General features: G+C 47.2%; 1 protein-coding gene across 1 annotated transcript in view; it reads left to right on the forward strand.

Annotated features, from left to right (window-relative positions):
* EIF3B (eukaryotic translation initiation factor 3 subunit B) overlaps positions 1 to 21,562 on the forward strand; it is an 88,319-nt gene that overhangs the window by 31,071 nt on the left and 35,686 nt on the right. The window contains exons 7-10 of the mRNA XM_068104154.2: positions 1,993 to 2,124; positions 2,236 to 2,302; positions 2,434 to 2,480; positions 3,807 to 4,017. Coding sequence (XP_067960255.1) covers positions 1,993 to 2,124; positions 2,236 to 2,302; positions 2,434 to 2,480; positions 3,807 to 4,017 — 457 coding nt within the window. The remainder of the gene's footprint in view (positions 1 to 1,992; positions 2,125 to 2,235; positions 2,303 to 2,433; positions 2,481 to 3,806; positions 4,018 to 21,562) is intronic.

Raw genomic sequence — 21,562 nt, forward strand, 5'->3', positions numbered from 1 at the left:
ATTTACAAACTAGAGAGTTCATATAACACTTTACCCCGTGAAGTCTTGAGAGAAAAAATGATGTGGGAGAGTCTTTTTTAACTCTTCCTTATTGATTCAGTAAAAGTTTATAAAAGCTGAACTTCCAAGTTGGTAGAGCCGACGTTTCGTCACGAATCCACTCGCCTTGTTCACGGCAGATGTTAAAATGTCAACCTGCATTGATTTCTTGCTTATTGAGTTTCCAAGCACGATCTTCTTTTCGTACGAGCCTCCATTATGTCTGAATATCGATATTCCCCTACCGGAGAGGGTGGCAGATATGATTGGTCGAGATGACTTAAAATGGCGTAATATTTTGTTCAAGTACTGCGAAGCGGAAGTGTTTTGAAAGTATCAGGGATGACTTGTGTTCTGCAGTGTTTAAGTATGTTATCAAATTGAAATAAAATAAAGATTTTGGAGGTTGTAGGAAAAAAATTTTTTGGAGGTTTACCGCCGCTGATGCAGCGTCTTTTAACACCCCCTTAATTAGCATGTTGCATTAGTTCTTCATGCCTGTTGTTTTGTGTCCTTTATGACGTCCTTAAAACAGTAAGTTTCCTATTTGGAATGATTTTGAATCTTTTTGACTGCCAGACAGGTAGACAGAGTCAAAATAATTTACTGTACTCCTCTCTGCATATGTGCTTGGGACGACATTTCATACAACTTGTCAAATCCAGAACCAAAGTACAGGCTGCTAAACCGCAGGTTTGTGTTCTAGTGTTCAAAATATAACATTAAATTGAAATGAAGCTGTTCCTCGATCATAAATTGATGTTTGTAGACCGAAAGACAGACAAAGTGAAGCAATTGCATAACCTCCTATTTCTCTGGCACAATCGAGGTCCCTTTGTATACAGAGTCGAGGCTCGTGAAAGAGCTAACATTTATCAAACAAACAAATCAGACAAACAAGAAAACAAATTATATAAAATAGGGAGCAGACGACAAGATGGGGAGAGAAGGGGAGGAAGCACACAAACACAACATTTGAGAGCAGGGACATCGGGAGATGTGTGGGAGGGAGAGAGCCTGGGGGCAGGCAGGATAGGTATAAAACGCAAGGACACCAAGGACTTCCAGGAAAGAAGTTGGCACCTCAAAAAAGTGGATTTGGGGTGACATTAGCGGGGGTAGAAAAGATCAAGGTTTTGGATTGGGGAAGATAAGAGATGGTGGTGAACAGCCGTTTTAAAGACCTGGAGGGAGGAGTGGGATTGAACAGAGTGAGGGAGTTTGTTCCAGAGGTGGGAGAAAAGAGGAATGAAGGAGTGAAGGTGAGCAGAGAGTCTCGATTTTGGCAGTTTAACCATAAGAGGGTTGCAGGCAGATCTTGTGCGACCTGTAGGAATATTTGGGGGACAGAGCCCAGAGAGAGCTGGGGGAGCAAGGCCGGAGAGGAGTCGGTAGAAGACGGAAAGACCGCCAACCTGCCTGCGGTGAGTAAGTGAAAGGCCCTCGGAGATAGCGTCATCGCGGGAGATTCCAATGATTCTGAAAATACTGTCCCTTGATACAATTGAACGTCTCTTTGTAATCACATCAATATTGAGGCGTTTTGGCATACAGGATGCATTCTGTAAACGAACTGCTTCTCTATCAGGAAAGATCGGGGAGTTTTGGGATGCATGGGGTCACACCATTCATGAGGACCCATATTATCGAGAACTGCTTTGCAGAACATGACTGACTTCACACACTTTATTTTGCCACCATAAACATCTCCTCTCAATCCAACGAGTACCTTTGGGATTATTTATCGACACACCTGAGGCAATCCAGAGCTGCCTTTCCATATGAAGTAACTTTGGTGGAATCGATGCATGACGTTTATCATACAATTGACATGTATATTGGTCGTACCTGAAATGTAAGATTTTTTTTTTTTTACCTTTTCATTCTGGGCCCGCTGGTTATTTTTACTTGCACGATTTGTCTGACTCAACTCATTGGTATCCGTCTCCTCAGGTACTTGGTGACATTCTCTCCAGCCTTGGACACACGGGACGATCCACAAGCCATCATAGTCTGGGACATCCGTACGGGCTTAAAGAAACGAGGCTTCCATTGCGAGAGTTCGTCTCACTGGCCCATCTTCAGGTATTCCAATGAAAATCTTCTTTATACTTGTGCATTTGAAAATATATAAAATGCTGCCTTTGCTCTTTTTATTTCTCATTGACGTGCACTAAAATGTGTTTTTCCTTCCAGGTGGAGTATTAATGGGAAATACTTTGCTCGCATGACGACGGACACTCTCAGCATTTATGAAACTCCAGTAAGTGTTTATTGTGTTGTGGGAATCTTTCCTGACATACAAGGCATGCGTTTATTGATTTGTCTATCAGTTGAATTTAGATTGAACAATTCTACTGGAAGATTTAATGAACCTGTATTTTTTTTTTGCAGTCCATGGGACTTTTGGAGAAGAAAAGCATAAAAATCGTCGGTGTAAGGTGAGTTTTGATGCCAAAGGCATTGCTAACTGTTGGAGGTTGTATATCAACACTTGTGGCCTTTGTACCCTTTGGGCCTTCTTATTACACTTGTCATCTTGCAACTTTGGTGTTTATGTCGGGCTGTTTGGTGTAAGTATATCATGAATAAAGGTCTTGGCGCACTTTCCTCCAATGTTATTTCATACGATATATTTGAATCGTCAAGAACGTTCACCCGAACTTTCATTTTTATCGAAATTAACTCAGAATATTTCATTTCCATTGAAATGGAAAGTTGATGAAGTATGAAAAGAAGAAAGAGCAAATCAAAGAGAAATTGAAGGAATTAGACTGAGAGTTTTGAAGGAAATATGTTATGATTGGTTTTAAGTGGTTTTAAGTCGAGAAGAAATGACTAAAATGTGAAAAGTTGAATAATTAATATTTTGAAATGCCAGTAGCAAAAAAGAAAGGAACAAGTACAGATACATTCAGAGTACACCACCCCCATGCCAAATAAATAAATATCCTCCAGCTCATAGAGACTGCATTGGGTGGGAGAAGTGTCCAATAATTGATTGATTAATTGCATAATTAAAATCAATAAATAATGATCGTAAAATATTTTTGTAATCAATTGGCTGATAGCATACCTAAACCTTCAGTGAGTGCTTCATCCGAAGCTGTAACTTTTTAAAAATTAATTAAACGAGTCATTAATCGAAAAAATTAAATAATTAATTTATTAATCAATAAATCAAAAATATCCTTTATAGCCACATCACTTGGTCACTGTCGTGTCTAAATATTCACTTCCCAGCTCAAAAGGTGCCTGAGATATTGGTCAGATGAGAAAAAAAAAGAAAAGAAGATTAATAATGAAAATAAATAACTAATAATCATTAAATAATTAAATAATTAATCAATTGGCTAATAGAATGGCATAAGTGTGTGGATGGCAGAAGTCTGGACCACATTGGTGATTATGTTGAAAAATAAATATTCATTGTGGTATAATAAAGATTTATGTCAGTAACTCTCTTTATTTCATTCAAATTTCTTTGCTTTTTTTTTGGCGAAAAAGGAATAGGAGGCAAAACTTTTCAACATGCCCTTGTAGTTATGTAATTATATGGTCTTGAGGCTGCATGAAGAAGGCGTCACCTTTTTAGATGAAAATGAAAGCTGAGGTCAACCTTTTTTGATGAATTATTAATCAACATTTAACATTCACCTTATTAATTACCATCGGAATGGAGTGTTCTGTGAGCTGTATTCCTTACCTACTACTGTATGTGAATGAGAATTAAATGAGGGTTTTTTTCAAGGTTTTCTGCTTGACAGGGACTTCTTATGGTCACCAGCGGACAACGTGATTGCTTATTGGGTGCCTGAGGATAAGAACATCCCAGCACGAGTGACCATAATGGAGGTACCATCACGCAAGGAGATTCGTGTGCGAAACCTCTTCAATGTGGTTGACTGTCGTCTGTACTGGCAGCGGCAAGGGGACTTTCTTTGTGTCCGTGTGGATCGCACACCCCGTGCCACACAGGTTTGACTTCTCATCTTGAAATTATCAAAATACCAAAATATAATCTTTTTATACATTCCCTTTCTCATGGAAAAGTTAAGCTGCTGATTGCTAAGACCTGACATCCGTTTATCAGGAAATCACCATGTTAAGTCGTAGGTAGCACAATAATTTTATATATATATAAAAATAAATAAAAAAATATATATATATACATATATATACATATATATACATATATATATATATATATATATATATATATATATATATATATATATATATATATATATATATATATATATATATATATATATATATATATTGTTGTGGATATGAGAATGTTGTTTTTTTATTGTTGTGGTAAAATGTTGTTGTAAAAGGTTGTTGTTAAAATATCGCCCTCCTCCCTCCGTTTGTGGTTGTATAAAGGTCAAAGGGCGTTCCCGTAGTTAGTCCATAAAACATACATGCAGGACACGATATATCTTTTTTGACAGTTATATCCTTATTATGTGTATTAGTGTAAGGCTGTGTCTTCCATTAATTGAAATACTCCATTGCACCAAGTGAAATAAGATAGATTCCCTTTCATTCCCATTCCCAAAACCTCCATTTCCAACTGCGTCATTGCCATTCGCATTGCCAACTACAATTTCCGCCATTAAGCGTGGTCAGCTCGGGGAAGAAGGGCGTGCCCGCCCATCGTCATAGAGGGGAGGAGTGAGCCAGCCCCGAACAACCAACCAAGTACAAGGGGTTTGGCTTGAGAGGGCGGAGAGAGAACGCTCGGGGAGGTTCGCGAAGGTTCGAGGGTGTGGCCTATATAACCCGCGGCCCCGACGCCCCCACGAGAGTTGAGTAAGGGATCCCTGAAAGAGCAGCTTCAGCCACCGCAGCTTCAGCCACAGCAGTTTCAGCCACCGCAGTTTCAGCCACCGCAGCTGCAGCCACAGCAGCTTCAGCCACAGCAGCTTCAGCCACAGCAGTTTCAGCCACCGCAGTTTCAGCCACCGCAGCTTCTGCCACAGCAGCTTCAGCCCCAGCAGCTTCGGGGCCTTGACGGCAGTTTTTGAGCAGGGCCGCGAAGGAACGGCGGCTGCTAAACGCGCCGATCGAAAGAGGAACGGCGGCTGCTAAACGCGCCGATCGAGAGAGGGCGGCGGCTGCTCATCCCCGACCCGACCGTGCTGCGGTTCCAGCTGGACCTTCCTCCCCCCTCCAGCCATCCACCTCCTGCCATTCCTGTCATCATTCCCCGCGTGAGTCTGTCTTTTGTTTGTTCTGTCCCAGGGTATTAATTAAGACTGTAGGTAAGCTAGCATTGCACTGTGTCTCTGATTTCTTCTGTATATTATTTTATTATCTTTCCTTCTCCTTGGTTTTTTTGGGCCTGTAAATAGTAAATAAATTATATTTGTATTCCTTACCCTTTGTCTTTCTTCTTCTTCACATCCTTCGCTTTAGTCTTTTCCCCATTGAATATCTGTGGCGCGATTCGGCCAACGTTCGGGAATCGGGTTAGTCGGGGTAACTGTTAGGGCCGCGGTGCCATCCGCTCGGCAAAACAACATCTTATCCGCGGTCCGTAACAATTGGTGCCAGGAGTGGGATCGGACCCGAAGCGCGCTTAACGCGCTCAAAATTACGAGCTGCTGAAATTTGTTTTGTTTTAAGAAAAACCTTAATTTTGAAATCGCGCCATGGCTAGTCAAGGCGATCGGATGCCGGTGGGGGAACTAGAAGAGGGGTTAGGAGTAACCCAGGATCAGAGGGAAGAAATAGAGGAGAGCAATGAGGAGGTGGTTGAGGAGGTGTCAGGTGCACAAAATGGCGCCCTCGCGCACGTGGTTGACGGGACGCAAAATGGCGCCTCGCACATGGCTACGGTGGCCGCACCCGCTGCACAAGTGGGAGGGATGGCCCAAATGCAGGCCCTCATGGAGCAATTTATGGCACAAATGCAGGCGTCCCTGAACCTGCAAGGGGATAAATCAAGGGCGGAAAGCAGAGAAATGGGACAAATGATGGATAGGATGGGAAGCCAAATCGGGGGGCTCGATGGAAAAATCGGGGGGCTCGATGGAAAAATTGAGAAGATAGACAGCAAATTTGAGAGGCTAGGAAGCAAAATGGAGCGAATCGGCAAAATTGGGGACAGAATGGGTGACCGCATGCAAAAATGTGGGGAGACCATGGATCGCATGGTGGGCGAGAGGGTCCCAAGGGTGCACGAGGAGGTAACGCGGGTCGAGAAGCGCTGGTTGAGCGAGGCGGAGGAAAGCGCGGGTACAATGACGGGTATAGAGATCGCGACCCGGGGTATGGGGCAGCCGGCGACTGCTGAGGTAGGAGAGAAAATTTTATGAAAGCCAGCGGTCGTCGAGGCGAATAAGGAAAAAACAGTAATGAGTATAATTGAAATTGTAGAAACGACAGACGTAGAAGAGCAACAGTCGGAGGAAGGAATGGAAATTGCTCAAAGTCTGAATGCACATCCTGATGCCGTACTTGCTAATCCTTATAAAGATTTGCAGGTGAGCGTGGAGAAAAGGATCCCACAGGTGAGTCGTGCTGTGTATTGTGCGGGGAGATTTTGTAGAAGGATGTTTGACGACAAGAGAATTGTCGCGCGATTGGGATCAAGGAAGCACCCGGGTGTTGGTGAAGGGTCGCGTGTGAAAAAAAAGTGTGCGTCAAGGGTGAGCGTGTTACGAAGCGCGAATGTGATACCGAGTGCGAGCGAGAATGCACGTCGGGGTGTACGGAGTGTGACACAGGGAGTGAAAGCGATACGGAGTGTACGTGCGAGGGTGAGTGTGACACGGAGAGTAAAGTGGTGGTGGAACGTGTGCGAGGATGCACGTATGGGATGAACGGCGAGGGTGTGCGAGAAAGCACACCTGAGTTGGTTGTGGCGCGAGTGCGAGGGAGCACATCTCAGCGCGGTAGTGGGTGGATGCAAGAGTGCACGCCCATGGTGAGTGGTACGGAGTACGTACCGAGGGAGAGTGCGCAAGACGGTGCGCGAGGTGTGTTAAGGGAGTGTGCGAACGGCGAGTGTGCGCGAGAGGTGTGGTGTGTAACAGGGAGTGCGGTGGTGGAATGGACGGAGTGTGTGGGATGCACTGGAGGCGTTGGAACGCCAGGTTTTGTGAGTGTGAAACGGGTCGCGTATGCAAGTGAAGCATCGACATTGAACGGGTTAGCGTTTAGGGCGACGGATAGCCGATGTGAGCACTCGGGGCACGGTGCGCTTTGTTGGATGCCAGGCCCGGCGTGGATCGATGCTGCGTCGCTTCTCTTCGAAGCGTCGTTGCCGATTCGGGCTTGGCCCCGCCCTGCACGGTCGAGTCCAGGCCTTGTCGGGCGAGGCGACCGGTCCGGTTCAAGGGCGAGTGGGAGGAAGCGGAACGGTGCCCCCTCGCGGGGACGGGGTTCCAACCGGGCGAGCCTCAGTCATCGGGCCCGGGACCGCAAGGTACCGCGCCGAGATGGTGCGTGGAATCTCGGCCCGACCAAACCACCTCCCTTGAACCGAAAGCCGGACGGATTCAACCTGCAGGCGACCAAACCACCCGAATTCATTGCTCGGCTTTGCGAAGCCGAGTTTAATGATGTCATGACGCACCGAGGCTAGGATATAGCGGACTGTGATGATGAGGATAGTGTTTTGGCCCCGAAATTAGAAGAAAAAAAATTTGATGATTGGCAAAGGATTGGCAGAGTGATGATTGGTAGTGGTAGAATGATGGGCAGATGATTGGCAAATTTTTGATTGGTTGAAATTTGGTGTGCAAAATTGATAGTGGAAGATACCCGATGTGATGGGATGGCAACTCTGCCATCTCTCACAGCGGGGGCAAAGGAGCACTAGAGTTATGGGGTTTATGGCAGTGAAAACTAGCCCGGGAGGGTTAGGATATAATGATAGGGATCTAGAGAAGATGACCTTAGGTAACGGTAAGATTAGGTAGTGACAATGATACCTGTAGTGGGGACGCAGGTAGATTAGTTTGGATGATAATGACGAGGGAGCGCAATAGTTTAAAGGGGCGACTGGGAAGCGCAAGTTCCAGAGGGGAGTAGATAGATGAGATGATGCCGTGTGTTTGAGGATTGGAAGTGTATTGAGCAGGGTATGAGTAAATGATTGTGAGGAACAGGTGTGATTGCACAGGTGTGCAACTACAGGTGAATGGAGAATGGTTGTGTGGAATATATGGAGTATGGGATATATGGAGTATGGGAATGGATGGTCGTGGAGTAAGTATGATGGAAACTGTGGAGTGGAGTGGATGGTGTGAAGGTGTGAATGGGGGAAGAATGGACCCCCATCACGAATACCCGGGGAGGGTAGTGTAAGTGTTAGGTAGAGGGTACAGGTAAATTGTGGTTGGATATTGGCATCTGTGGTGCGTGGTGGAAGAATGGTATTTGGATGGGTGCATTAGTGACGTGGAAATGGCTGGGCGTGTAGCCTGTTAGTGTGTGTAGTTGGTTTGGGCACTCCACCACTGTGAGGATGTCGGCCAGGTGAGGCCGCAGGTGGGCTCTGGGAGCCGGTAGAGTTGTTGTGGATGGGGCCCGAGGATCCGGAGGACGGACCCGGGTAGCCCAGTGCCAGAGGGCACCGAGGGGTGACAGAGCCAGGAGGGGCCTTCCCCAGTTAGATAGGTTAGGTAAGGAGCAGGTAAGCTCGGAGGCAACTACAGTGGTGGAGGTGTGCAGGTGGGTAGGCCTGCTGGGAGAGCTACACGCCCCAGTCCTGAAATTGTGCAAGGGCACAGGGAGTTGCTTCGGGGGAGTGAGACCCCAAATTGAGAAGCACCACAGTTTGGTCAATGGGAATTGGTTTTTAGAACCCATAGTGTAAGTTGGCCAATGGATTGGCAGGGAAAGACCCCGGGTAGTGTAAAGTGTGTTAATGTCATTTAGAGGATAGTTAGGATGAAAATCTCCTTGCACCATCTACATCCACTCACCTGAGGTGACGTAACTCCACACCATGCCATGTTTTATTATTTTTATGATGCAAATGTTTGGAATGTGAGACGCATCATGACGTGGGTGTGACATTGTGCTTTGTTGTTCCATCTCTCCCTCCTTATGAGGATTGATGATGAATTGGTGATGGCAAATTTTGAAGTAGAGGGAGTGAAGACGAATTTGGTATAGGGGGAAGATGTGACGGTAGCGACGGATTTGTAAATGTGTAGATTGTTGTACATATGGGGTAAGGGCAAGGGTAGTGTAGGTGACAGGGGGGGGTGACATATCGTAGGGACGAGCTTTCTCACTTCGCTCTCCGTACGCACTTCACCTTGCATTGCCTTGTTTGATGTGTACCCTTGTGACCTTACCCCTCGCTCATCTGTTTTTTTACCCCTTTGTCTCCCACATGAGGACCTGTGCGCCACTGGGCGCCGAGGGGAGCGTGCGTGAGTCCGCCATTGTGCGCCCGGAACTCCCAGAACCAGCTGTCTGCATCGATGCACCACCTTATGGACCACATGTCAGTGGCTGAGCACCACTTATGGACCCCATGGGTTGGGGCATGGCCCCTCTGCTGGAACCGGCCCTAAAGGCCCGAAATCTTGCTGGCGGACCTTGGCCACAGGGCACCGATGCCCCACAGGTGAACCATACATAGTCGGCCCCTGTGGGCCATAAAAAAAAAAATGGACACGTTTTGTGCAAGTGTTATTGCAAATAGGCCGCCAGCAAAGAAGATGACAACACCTGGAAGATAGTAATAGCCAGCAGAGGGAGCCGAAGAGCAAGAGACCACCAGCAGGGTTTGGGGTTTGTTTGTTGTTTTTATTTTCATGAACAGTGATGACTGTGCACCGATTGGTGCTTGAGGGTGTATTGGTGCGTTTTGGGTGCTTTCATGGTGCGGCGATGCAGAGCAGACTGTCTTCCCCCCCAGAAAGAACAATCACAGGTCCTGGGTTACGTTTTGTAAATAAAGTAACGTCATTGTAAATAATGCTACCCACCGTCAATGTATAGTTTGAAGACAATTCCGCAATTCGGTTAGCTGTGGGCGTGAGTCTGTTAGGTAGGGTGCAATGGAGCAGCGGGACATATTTATTGGTGTTTTAAAACTGTCACACTCAGGGTCAGGTTAAAAGTAGAGGGAACTACACCTACGTGCCACACTAAGGTAAAAGTTATAGGCCCTGTCGTGCCTAAGGGGAGGAGGGTGCAGTGTAACTAATTTAGTGTAGTGTAATAGTGTAATATTTAGTGTAAGTGTAATTTAGTGTAATATATATATTGTTGTGGATATGAGAATGTTGTTTTTTTATTGTTGTGGTAAAATGTTGTTGTAAAAGGTTGTTAAAATATCGCCCTCCTCCCTACGTTTGTGGTTGTATAAAGGTCAAAGGGCGTTCCCGTAGTTAGTCCATAAAACATACATGCAGGACACGATATATCTTTTTTGACAGTTATATCCTTATTATGTGTATTAGTTTAAGGCTGTATGAATATATGTGTAAGCCTGTGTCTTCCATTAATTGAAATACTCCATTGCACCAAGTGAAATAAGATAGATTCCCTTTCATTCCCATTCCCAAAACCTCCATTTCCAACTGCGTCATTGCCATTCGCATTGCCAACTACAATTGCTGCCATTAAGCGTGGTCAGCTCGGGGAAGAAGGGCGTGCCCGCCCATCGTCATAGAGGGGAGGAGTGAGCCAGCCCCGAACAACCAACCAAGTACAAGGGGTTTGGCTTGAGAGGGCGGGGAGAGAACGCTCAGGGAGGTTCGCGAAGGTTCGAGGGTGTGGCCTATATAACCCGCGGCCCCGACACCCCCACGAGAGTTGAGTAAGGGATCCCTGAAAGAGCAGCTTCAGCCACTGCAGCTTCAGCCACAGCAGTTTCAGCCACCGCAGTTTCAGCCACCGCAGCTGCAGCCACAGCAGCTTCAGCCACAGCAGTTTCAGCCACAGCAGTTTCAGCCACAGCAGTTTCAGCCACCGCAGTTTCAGCCACCGCAGCTTCAGCCACAGTAGCTTCAGCCCCAGCAGCTTCGGGGCCTTGACGGCAGTTTTTGAGCAGGGCCGCAAAGGAACGGCGGCTGCTAAACGCGCCGATCGAAAGAGGAACGGCGGCTGCTAAACGCGCCGATCGAGAGAGGGCGGCGGCTGCTCATCCCCGACCCGACCGTGCTGCGGTTCCAGCTGGACCTTCCTCCCCCCTCCAGCCATCCACCTCCTGCCATTCCTGTCATCATTCCCCGCGTGAGTCTGTCTTTTGTTTGTTCTGTCCCAGGGTATTAATTAAGACTGTAGGTAAGCTAGCATTGCACTGTGTCTCTGATTTCTTCTGTATATTATTTTATTATCTTTCCTTCTCCTTGGTTTTTTTGGGCCTGTAAATAGTAAATAAATTATATTTGTATTCCTTACCCTTTGTCTTTCTTCTTCTTCTTCACATCCTTCGCTTTAGTCTTTTCCCCATTGAATATCTGTGGCACGATTCGGCCAACGTTCGGGAATCGGGTTAGTCGGGGTAACTGTTAGGGCCGCGGTGCCATCCGCTCGGCAAAACAACATCTTATCCGCGGTCCGTAACAATTGGTGCCAGGAGTGGGATCGGACCCGAAGCGCGCTTAACGCGCTCAAAATTACGAGCTGCTGAAATTTGTTTTGTTTTAAGAAAAACCTTAATTTTGAAATCGCGCCATGGCTAGTCAAGGCGATCGGATGCCGGTGGGGGAACTAGAAGAGGGGTTAGGAGTAACCCAGGATCAGAGGGAAGAAATAGAGGAGAGCAATGAGGAGGTGGTTGAGGAGGTGTCAGGTGCACAAAATGGCGCCCTCACACACGTGGTCCGTAACAATATATATATATATATATATATATATATATATATATATATATATATATATATATATATATATATATTGTTACTGATCGCGGTTTCGATGTTATGATGGGCCGAGCGGATGGTCCAACCGCGACCGAACAGTTACTCCCCGATTAGAACCCGATTCCACCCGACGTTGACCAGATCGCACCGCGGCTGCTCAATGAGGGAAAAGACTAAAACGACGAATGCAAAGAGGAAAACGAAGGCAAAGAAAGGTTTGGAAATACTACTGAATTTATTGACTATTTACACACATAACCAAAAAGAAAGCAGTCACGTTTATTTACAAGCACATAAGACGCAGGTGACACAGTGAAAATACTAGCTTATACAGACTTAATTAACCCAGGACAGAACAAACAGAACAAACTCACGTACACAAGAAGGGTGGAAAGGCAGGAGGTGGATGGCTGGAGGGAGAGGAAAGGTCCAAGGGGGTCCTGTAGCACAACCGGCGCGTTTAGCAGCCGCCGTTCCTTCACGGCCCTGCTCCAAACCGCCGTTCAGGCCCCCAAGCTGCTGTCGTGGCTGCTGTGGACGTCGCGTGCTTTGCCAGGCCTTGTCCGACTCGTCTGGTCCAAACCCTCAACTCTTTCTTGGTCCACTCACTCTTTACCACCGACTCCTCACCGCAACCAACTGACCACCACCACCGACTCCTCACCGCAACCAACTGACCACCGACTCCACTGACTGACTCCTCACGACTCTCTCTGCACCGACTCACGACTCACTTGCGTGCGCGCCTTTTATAGCGCCTCCGGCGATTAAGACCCCGGCCTTTTGGACACGCCCATCGGGGTGCTCACGCGACCCTCTGGCTCCGCCCTTGATGACGACGGGCGGGCACGCCTTTCTTCTCCGATTCGAGCACATGTTCAATGGTGGTTTTGGAGGGGAGGTAATTGGGAATCGAGGCTTGGCAATGACGAAAGGGGATGTAGATTTTGGGGATGGGAATGAAAGGGGATCTATTCTCTTTCACTGGTGCAATGGAGTACTTCAATTAATGGGAGACACAGCCTTACTCTAAAACACAGAATAAGAGATAACTATCAAACAGGGGTATTCTATTATTTGGCTGACGTGTATGCTTGTGGACTAATTATGGGATGCCCTTTCACCTTTACACAGCTCCGGAGGTAGGGGGGCGCAGAATAACAATAATAATAATAATACAGCACACAATCAAAAAAAATACAGTCCTCATCTCCGCAACACTGCACCCTCCTCCTCTTAGGTACGTCCCGGGCCTACAACTTTTATTTAGTGTGACACGTAGGTGTAGTTCCCTCTACTTTTAACCTGACCCTGAGTGCGACAGTTTTAAAACATAAATAAATGTGTCCCGCTGCTCCATTGCACCCTGCCTAACAGACTTACGCCCACAGTTAACCGAATTGCGGAATGGTCTTCAAACTATACACTGACGGTGGGAAGCATTATTTACAATGACACTATTTTTATTTACAAAACTAACCCAGGACCTGTGATTGTTCTTTCTGGGGGGGAGACAGTCTGCTCTGCATCAATGCAACATTAAAGCACCTAAAAACGCACCAATACACACCCAAGCACCAATCGGTGCAGTCACCATTGTTCATCAATGTTCAACAATAAAAAAATTAATCAACAACCCCTAACCCTGCAGGTGATCTCTTGCTCTTCGGCTCCCTCTGCTGGTTATTATTATTTGGTCTTCCAGATGTTGTCATTCTTTTGCTTTGCTTACTGGCGGCCTATTTGTATTAAAACTTGCACCCAATGTGTCCATTTTTATTTTCTTTATTTATGGCCCACAGGGCCGACTAGTGTGGTTCACCTGTGGGGCATCGGTGCCCTGTGGCCAAGGTCCGCCAGCAAGATTTCGGGCCCTCATGGCCGGTTCCAGCAGAGGGGCCATGCCCCAACCCATGGGGTCCATAAGTGGTGCTCGGCCACAGACCTGTGGTCCATAATGTGGTGCATCGATGCAGACAGCTGGTTCTGGGAATTCCGGGCGCACAATGGAGGACTCACGCATGCTCCCCTCGGCACCCAATGGCGCACAGGTCATGTGGGAGACAAAAGGGGAAAGACAAATGAGCGAGGGGTAAGGTCACAAGGGTACACGTCAATAAGGCAATGCAAGGCGAAATGCGTACGGAGGGCGAAGTGAGAAAGCTCGTCCCTACCGTACGTCACCCCCCTGTCACCTACACTACCCTTGCCCTTACCCCATATTTACAAAATCTACCCATTTACAAATTCGTCACTACTGTCACGTCTTCCCCATATTTCTCCTATACCAAGTTCGTCACCATCAATGGATGTCAAATAAAATTTCGGCCGCTTGAAATTTTGACCAAATTTTTTTTCACAATATAAAAAATTTGGTTCGGGTCCAAATCCCACTCCCCGACACCAATTGTTGCGGCCTTGGTGTCCAAAATTTTGTCTAACAAATTTAGTCCCAGGTTCCAAATCCCACTCCTGACACCAGTTGTTGTGGATCTCAAACATCGGCCTTTCCCCTTACCAAGGGGGGGTTAATCCCCTTGTCTTTTTATCTGGCCGACCCGAGTCCTGGACGTTATACCGTCCTTCCCGGCGCGGCGTTGGGTAGGGTTTGTTAGGCATAGGGGTTCACTACTACCTAATTAATAACGCCGGCCGGAAACGAGGGAATAACTCACGCTCGAACCACGGATATGATGGAAAATGCCGAGCGGATAGCAATCCGCAATCCGAGCTATTAACAAAGACAAAACCCGATTATGGCGGTTGCGATCGTGCCACATTTACCCAATGGAAGAAAGGACGGATGCGATCGGACAAGAGGAAACCAGAGTATAGGAAGAACAAAGATGGGTTTATTAATTATATACAAGAAAGAAGAAGAGGAAACAAAAGAATGTACAGGATAGGAAGAGGAAGAAGCAGCACACAGGGTAGTCTTAAACAGTCTTACTCTTATTACCCCCAGGCAAACGTACACACTCACACGGGGATTGTAGATGGTTGATGGAAGGTCCGGCGATGGGGTCCAGGCTCCGGTCCAGCGGCGAAACCCGGCAGGCAGCTCCGCGTGTAGTTGAGCGCGACCGGACAGTTTTATATAGTGGGGGGAAGCTGGTGTCCTGCGTACGTAATATTTGCACACTCGTGCCGAACGCACCCTCTCCAATGTTCTCTTTACCAGCGCGCCGTATATCTCTTCTTCAAGTCCTTTGATCAGCGCCGTGTGCATGCGAGTCCCTTAAGAGTCCTGTGTAAGCGAGCTCTCTCACGCAGTCCTTTTACAACGCGCGCGCCTCCAACCAGTCCTTTCTCAAGAGCGCCGCTGAATAAGTCCTCCGAAAGGGCTTTGCGTTCGCGCTTATATATCTTGACCAGCAAAACGCTCCGCGAGCCAACTGCCACGCCTGCCAGCGATGTTCCTTCGGCCCTGGTTGGCTGGTGAGGGCTTACCGGCCACACCTTCGACGGCTGGATGACGTGGCCACACCTTCTTCTTGGCGCTCCGCCTCTTTTCTCGGGCCTTACCTCGTGGCTTATGGCGGCGCCTGGGCGAGCGCTAAGGCAGCGAACGCTGCTAACAAAGGCGCGTAACAAATTGGGAGAGCCATGAGGCACCGACTGTAGGGGCGCGACGGCGCGTAATGGCGTCGCTTGGAGAGGGAGGTCGCAAAATGGACGGAATGGGGCCTACTCCTTATTTAATTGACACAACGCAGATTCAACTATTGGAAACACGGCCTTATCTAAAACACATACTAATGAAATGACTGAAGTCCTATGGTGGCCTACGTGTTGCTTGTGGCCTAACTAGGGGGTGCAACCTTTAACCTTTTAATAATGAGATATTTACAAGAGTGTGGGTTCTCAAAACCGCAACAATATATATGTATGTATACTTGGCTAAAGATGGTCGAAGAAGAAATGCGGGCAAGGGGGTTAACAAGGGGAATATATGAATATGAATGATCGTTTTAAGGCCATTTTTCCCCGCTAGAGCAGGGTTTAGCCTTGCGGGCCCCATGACAATCATGGTTCCCTGTTTTTTGAGGCAATGTTTTTATGGCCGAATGCCCTTCCTGACGCCAACCCTTGGTCACGCTCTTACGATGCACAGGGATACGGTGTACCTATTCTAAATTGGGGTGCACACCATGATCATTCATCCCAGCAAGCTGGTACTCAATTTGCCGACCTCGGAAGGATGACGGGCTGAGTCAACCCCCCTGGCGTTAATTCAGCGATCGATCGGGATTCGAACCCAGGATCATTGGATCCCAAGCCGGCACCCTAACCGCTAAGCCAACACCAGGCTCAAGATGTTAACAAGGGGAGATGTGGGGTTAACAAGGGGAGATGCAGAAAATAGGGCAAAATGGAGAGGATTGTCATGGGGACCGCAACTCTTGCGGACCGCAACCCCCGCTCTTGCAGGGAAAATGGCCGTAAAATGCCTGTTGCTGTTGTTGTATATATATGTATGTATATATATGTATGTATATATGTATATATATATATATATATATATATATGTATATATATATGTATATGTATATGTGTGGTGAGGGTGTGGGAGTTCATGATGTTGCGGGATTCAAGTGATGCAGTGGTAAAGAATGCTCTCCCAGAGAAGAAGGTAAGTCGGAAGTGGAATGCAATAGCAGAGGTGGACGAGATGGAGGAGCGGTTGCAACAGGAGGAGGTCATGGGGATGGCACAGCATGGGAAACATGGTTTGGAGTGGATGAAGCATGAGCGATGGGGAAAAGCATGTGTGAAAGAGAGGAGGAAGATGGTTGAGAGGGAGGTGAGAAGAAAGGAAGAGGAGGGGAGATATGTGAAAGCAGCCGGTCAGGCACAGCAAGGTGCTTGGACTAGGTGGTAAGGTGTGCGGGTGAGGATGTTGAAGTGGCAAGAGATTTGGAGGATGGAGCCAATATTGTTGAATTTCCTGTTGCGGGCAACGTATGATGTGCTTCCGTCACCAGTAAACTTGAGATTGTGGGGCTTGTTGCAGGAGGAGAGATGTTATTTGTGTGGAGGTGTGGGAACGGTGCAGCATGCTCTGAGTGCATGTTCAGTAGCATTGGCAGCAGGACAATACAGGTGGCGACATGATCAGGTGCTGGCGGTGGTGTGCAGATGGTGCAACAAGAGGTGCTGAGGTCGAGAGAGAGAAGAGTGGAGAAGGAAACTGATGGGGGAGAGGTGTGGCTTGTCAAAGAGGGCCAGGTGGAAAGAGGAGGAGGTGGAAAGCAAGAGGGCTGTCAGATGCTTGTGATTGGCAGGTGGTGGCAGACCTAAAGCCACAATTGGTATTCCCAGAGGAGATTTGTTTGACAAGGTTGCGGCCTGACATTGTCATTTGGTCAGGTGCAACAAGACAGGTCATCTTAGGGGAATTGTCTGTACCTTTGGAAGAGAACATGGAGGAGGTGCAGGTGCACGAGAGGAAGAGAGGAAAGTACTGTGAGCTGGAGGCAGAGTGCAGGGAGAAGGGTTGGCGAGTTTTGTGTCAGACATTTGAGGTCGGGTGTAGAGGATATATTGGCAATTCCTTTTCTGCATTTCTTGATCGGCTTAGAGTGCGTGGGAAAGAAAGAAGGAGGATGTGTGACAAGGTGGCCCAGGTTGCCTTGAAAGGCTCATTTTGGATATGGAGGAAGTTTATGGAGGCACATCGAACGGTGTAGGTTGGTTGTGTGTGTTTTTTTTTGTTTTTTGTTACTATTATTATTTCTTATTTTGTGTATGTGAGTGAATGAGTAGGTGAGGGTGTTTGTTTTTGCATGAGTGTGTGTTTTTGTATGTTGAATGGTGTATGTTGTAAGGGTAGGTGGTTGGTTGGTGTTGTGTGTGGATGTGAGTGGATGTGTGTGTGTATGAATGATCTGGTGTGTTTTGTTGGTGAGTGGTGAAGGGTTATAAAGGTGGGTGTTTTAGTGTTCCACCATGTTTGTTTGGTGCTGTAGATTCTGGATGTGGAGGCGATTTTGTTGTAGTCCGCATTCGCACTGGCTGGGGGTAAAAAGGTTAATTTTCCCCCTCATAGTCTAGTCACACTACAACACGTAGCCTCGCGATAGTTCAGTTATTTCTTCGTAAATGTAAGCATAGACCTTTCCTATGTGTAGTTTTGCGTTGAGTAGAATAATGAGAGTTAGGTTTCCCTCCAATGCTTTTGGCCGCCTCGATGCTTTGGTTTTTGGCGCAAATGACCACGAGGCTGGCCTGACAAGTCGAGGTAAGCCGAAGGAAGGCGGAGGAGGAGCCGACGGCAAGCACGAGCCGCCAATCAGGGTTCGAGGGGAGTGGCTTACGACTGTGGCAAAGGCGTGGTTTGGAACATTCGATGCGGGCTAAGGGCATGGCAATATAACCCTTTGCGCAAAGCCCCCACCTCAGTTTTGAGGGGAGAGGCGCTTGAACAAGTTACGAGCCGGGGTCCTCTGTTGAACAGTTCTGAGAGTGCGCGTGGTGAATTGAGTTACAAGATAAACGCTCGGTTGAGCTTGAGGCAGATCCTCCGTTGAGTTACGAGGGGAAAGCGCCCCGTTGATTTATCGCGCTGTGAGGAACCGCAGAGCCGGGCGAAAGACGCGCATATTCGCCTGCCTGCCTTTGTTCGAGATACGTGCGATGTTCGAGATACGTGCCGCAAGGATCCCTCCCGCCTGCCTGCCTGCCTTCGTCGAGGGATGTGCTGTGACCGCGGAGGGCCACGCCGGGCGAGCTGTTCCTGAACAACGGAGCCGGCGCGTTCAGTGCATGAACATTTCCTTCTTTCATTCCCCCTGTGAGTGTGAATGGGCCCGTGTCTGAGAAATAAGCTAAGACTGTAGAAGATCTGCCCTGTGTCTCTGCCTCTACCAATCATTGTAAATAATAATTATTAAACGTGTTATTTCTTTGATTCGACCATTTCGTCCTTTCCATCTATTGACTAAGCGTGGTACGAATTATCGCTCTAATCGGGTTCCAATAATAAGGTAACTGCACGGATCACGTGGTACGCCATCCGCTCGGACGTACTCAAATTACGCGTAGTTTGTGCGAGACTTGATCCCCGCTTCCGCGGCGGCGTGAGTACTTAGGTACGTGCGAACATTGTCCTGAAACCCTGTCCCGCGTCCGACCGGAAGTGGCGACTCAAGTTTCGCGGTTGCGACGACCCAAAAAGAACAAGGGGCTTAATCTCCCCTTGGTAAGGGCAAGAGTGTCGCGCGAAACCCATAACTATATATATATATATACACAAATAATTAAGTTAAGCACCCCCCCCCGTTTTTTTACAACCTCGCACATTACAAGTTTGTTGTCGTCAAAACAGTGTAATATACCCATGATATTGCTATATTTTCTGGAGAAGTGATATTATGGTCACATAAAAACATAACAATCATGCCGTTTGCAATATTTTATTCTGAATAATTTAAGGTGAAATTTTTTGGGAATTTTAGGCATATTTTCACCTCAATTTAAGTATGGAGCTATAGGTCCATCACGGACAGTGTGGATGACGTTTATGTTTTCTAACGTACAGTCATTGTTCTGAGAAGACCTCTAGCGATCTTTGCGTCAATAACGTGTGTAGGACCCACGTGATCGGATCACTGACTCAACCCTACGTCTCATAGACCCTGTAAGCCGTCGTATGCGTTGCTGTGGCAGGTTGAACCCCCTCGAGCACGTTTGGGACATGTTGGGACGACAAATTGCGAAGATGGTCCCTCCAATAGCCAATCTGGATGAATTGGAACGTGCATTACATCGGGAATGGAACAACCTGCCACAGCAACGCATACGACGGCTTACAGGGTCTATGAGACGTAGGGTTGAGTCAGTGATCCGATCACGTGGGTCCTACACACGTTATTGACGCAAAGATCGCTAGAGGTCTTCTCAGAACAATGACTGTACGTTAGAAAACATAAACGTCATCCACACTGTCCGTGATGGACCTATAGCTCCATACTTAAATTGAGGTGAAAATATGCCTAAAATTCCCAAAAAATTTCACCTTAAATTATTCAGAATAAAATATTGAAAACGGCATGATTGTTATGTTTTTATGTGACCATAATATCACTTCTCCAGAAAATATAGCAATATCATGGGTATATTACACTGTTTTGACGACAACAAACTTGTAATGTGCGAGGTTGTAAAAAAACGGGGGGGGTGCTTAACTTAATTCTTTGTGTATATATATATATATATGTATATATATATATATATATATATATATATATATATATATATATATATATATATATATATATATATATATATATATATATATATATTGTTACAGTTTTTAGAACTTTCACATCAAATTTAGTATTAAAATTCCTTATAAATAACCCCTGTGTACATTTCCCCCTTAATTGGCTGTTAATTGAAATAAGCACCTTAGCTAGTCCATCTACAAGCACGTAGCCAATCATAGAACCTCTCTATAGAGCGAGGGGCCGGATGAGCGAGGGACCGCAGATGAGTGAGGGAGCACGCATTGAGAGCGCATGAGGCAGAGTTTTTGAGGGAGGTGCGCTGGACAAGTTCTGTGGAGTGAGGTACGAGAGAGAGACGACGCTGCTTCAACCAGCCCCTGCGTGCGCAGCTTTGACGCCCTGCTCGCTTCCAGCCCGGAGCGGGCCTGCTTGCCGCGTTTTCCTGCCGCACCTTCCAGCCCTGCCGTTCTGCACGGACCCTTCTCTCCCTCCAGCCAATCCTACCTGCAATTCCCCATTCGTGTGAGTCTGCCCGTCGTCTGTCCTTTGTGTTGTCCAGGGTATAAGTTAAGCTTGTGTAAGTAAGAATTGCTCTGTGTCCTTCTGCTCCTTCCATTTCCCTGTAAATTACATTTCTTTTCTTCTCTTTGGGTTTTTGTGTAAATAATAATAATAAATCCTGTTATTTCTTACCTTTGGTTTCCTCTTCCTCGTCCGATCGCTTTAGTGATTTCCCAATTGAGTTCCTGTGGTGCGATTTCGGCCAAACGCTTCGCAATCGGGTTTAGTCCCTTGATAAACGGCTCGCGCCGCAGTTCGCTTTGCTCGGCGCAATCAATCAATTACGCTGCGGCACGAGCGGGAGCATTTCCTCGCTGACGGCCGGTGGTAATACTTAGGTATTAAGACTAATTGGGCTTACGACCCTACGTACCATCGGCCATCAGTGACGTCATACTTCCAGGACTGGGGGAATCGGCCAGTGTAAAAGACAAGGGGATTGACCCCCCTTGGTAAGGGGAGCGCCGACCCCAGATCCGTAACAATTGGTGTCTGGGAGTGGGATTTGAGGCCCGAACCAAATTTTTGAAACTAAAAATTTGGTCAATTACGAGCGGCCGAAATTTTATTTAATAATCCAAATTAAGTCGTGCCATGGATGATCAAGGTGATTGGATGCCGGTAGGGGAGATTGAAGAGGGGGTAGAGTCGACCCAGGACCCCGGGGAGGAATTGAGAATAATGGAGGAGGAGCGCAATACGCATTGGGTAGCGGAGGTTTCAGGCGCACAAGATGGCGGCGCTTCACACGAGGTTGCAGCAGCACCAAATGGCGCCGCGCACGTGACCGCGGCAGCGGCGCCCGCGGCACCGATGAACTGGGACCAATTCATGGTGCAAATGCAGGCCTTCATGGTCAAGTCGGGTGAGGAAATGGAAAAAAACAAGAGG

The sequence above is a fragment of the Myxine glutinosa genome, chromosome 10 (genome assembly GCF_964187855.1).
Source record: "Myxine glutinosa chromosome 10, kmMyxGlut1.1, whole genome shotgun sequence".
Lineage (NCBI taxonomy): Eukaryota > Metazoa > Chordata > Myxini > Myxiniformes > Myxinidae > Myxine > Myxine glutinosa.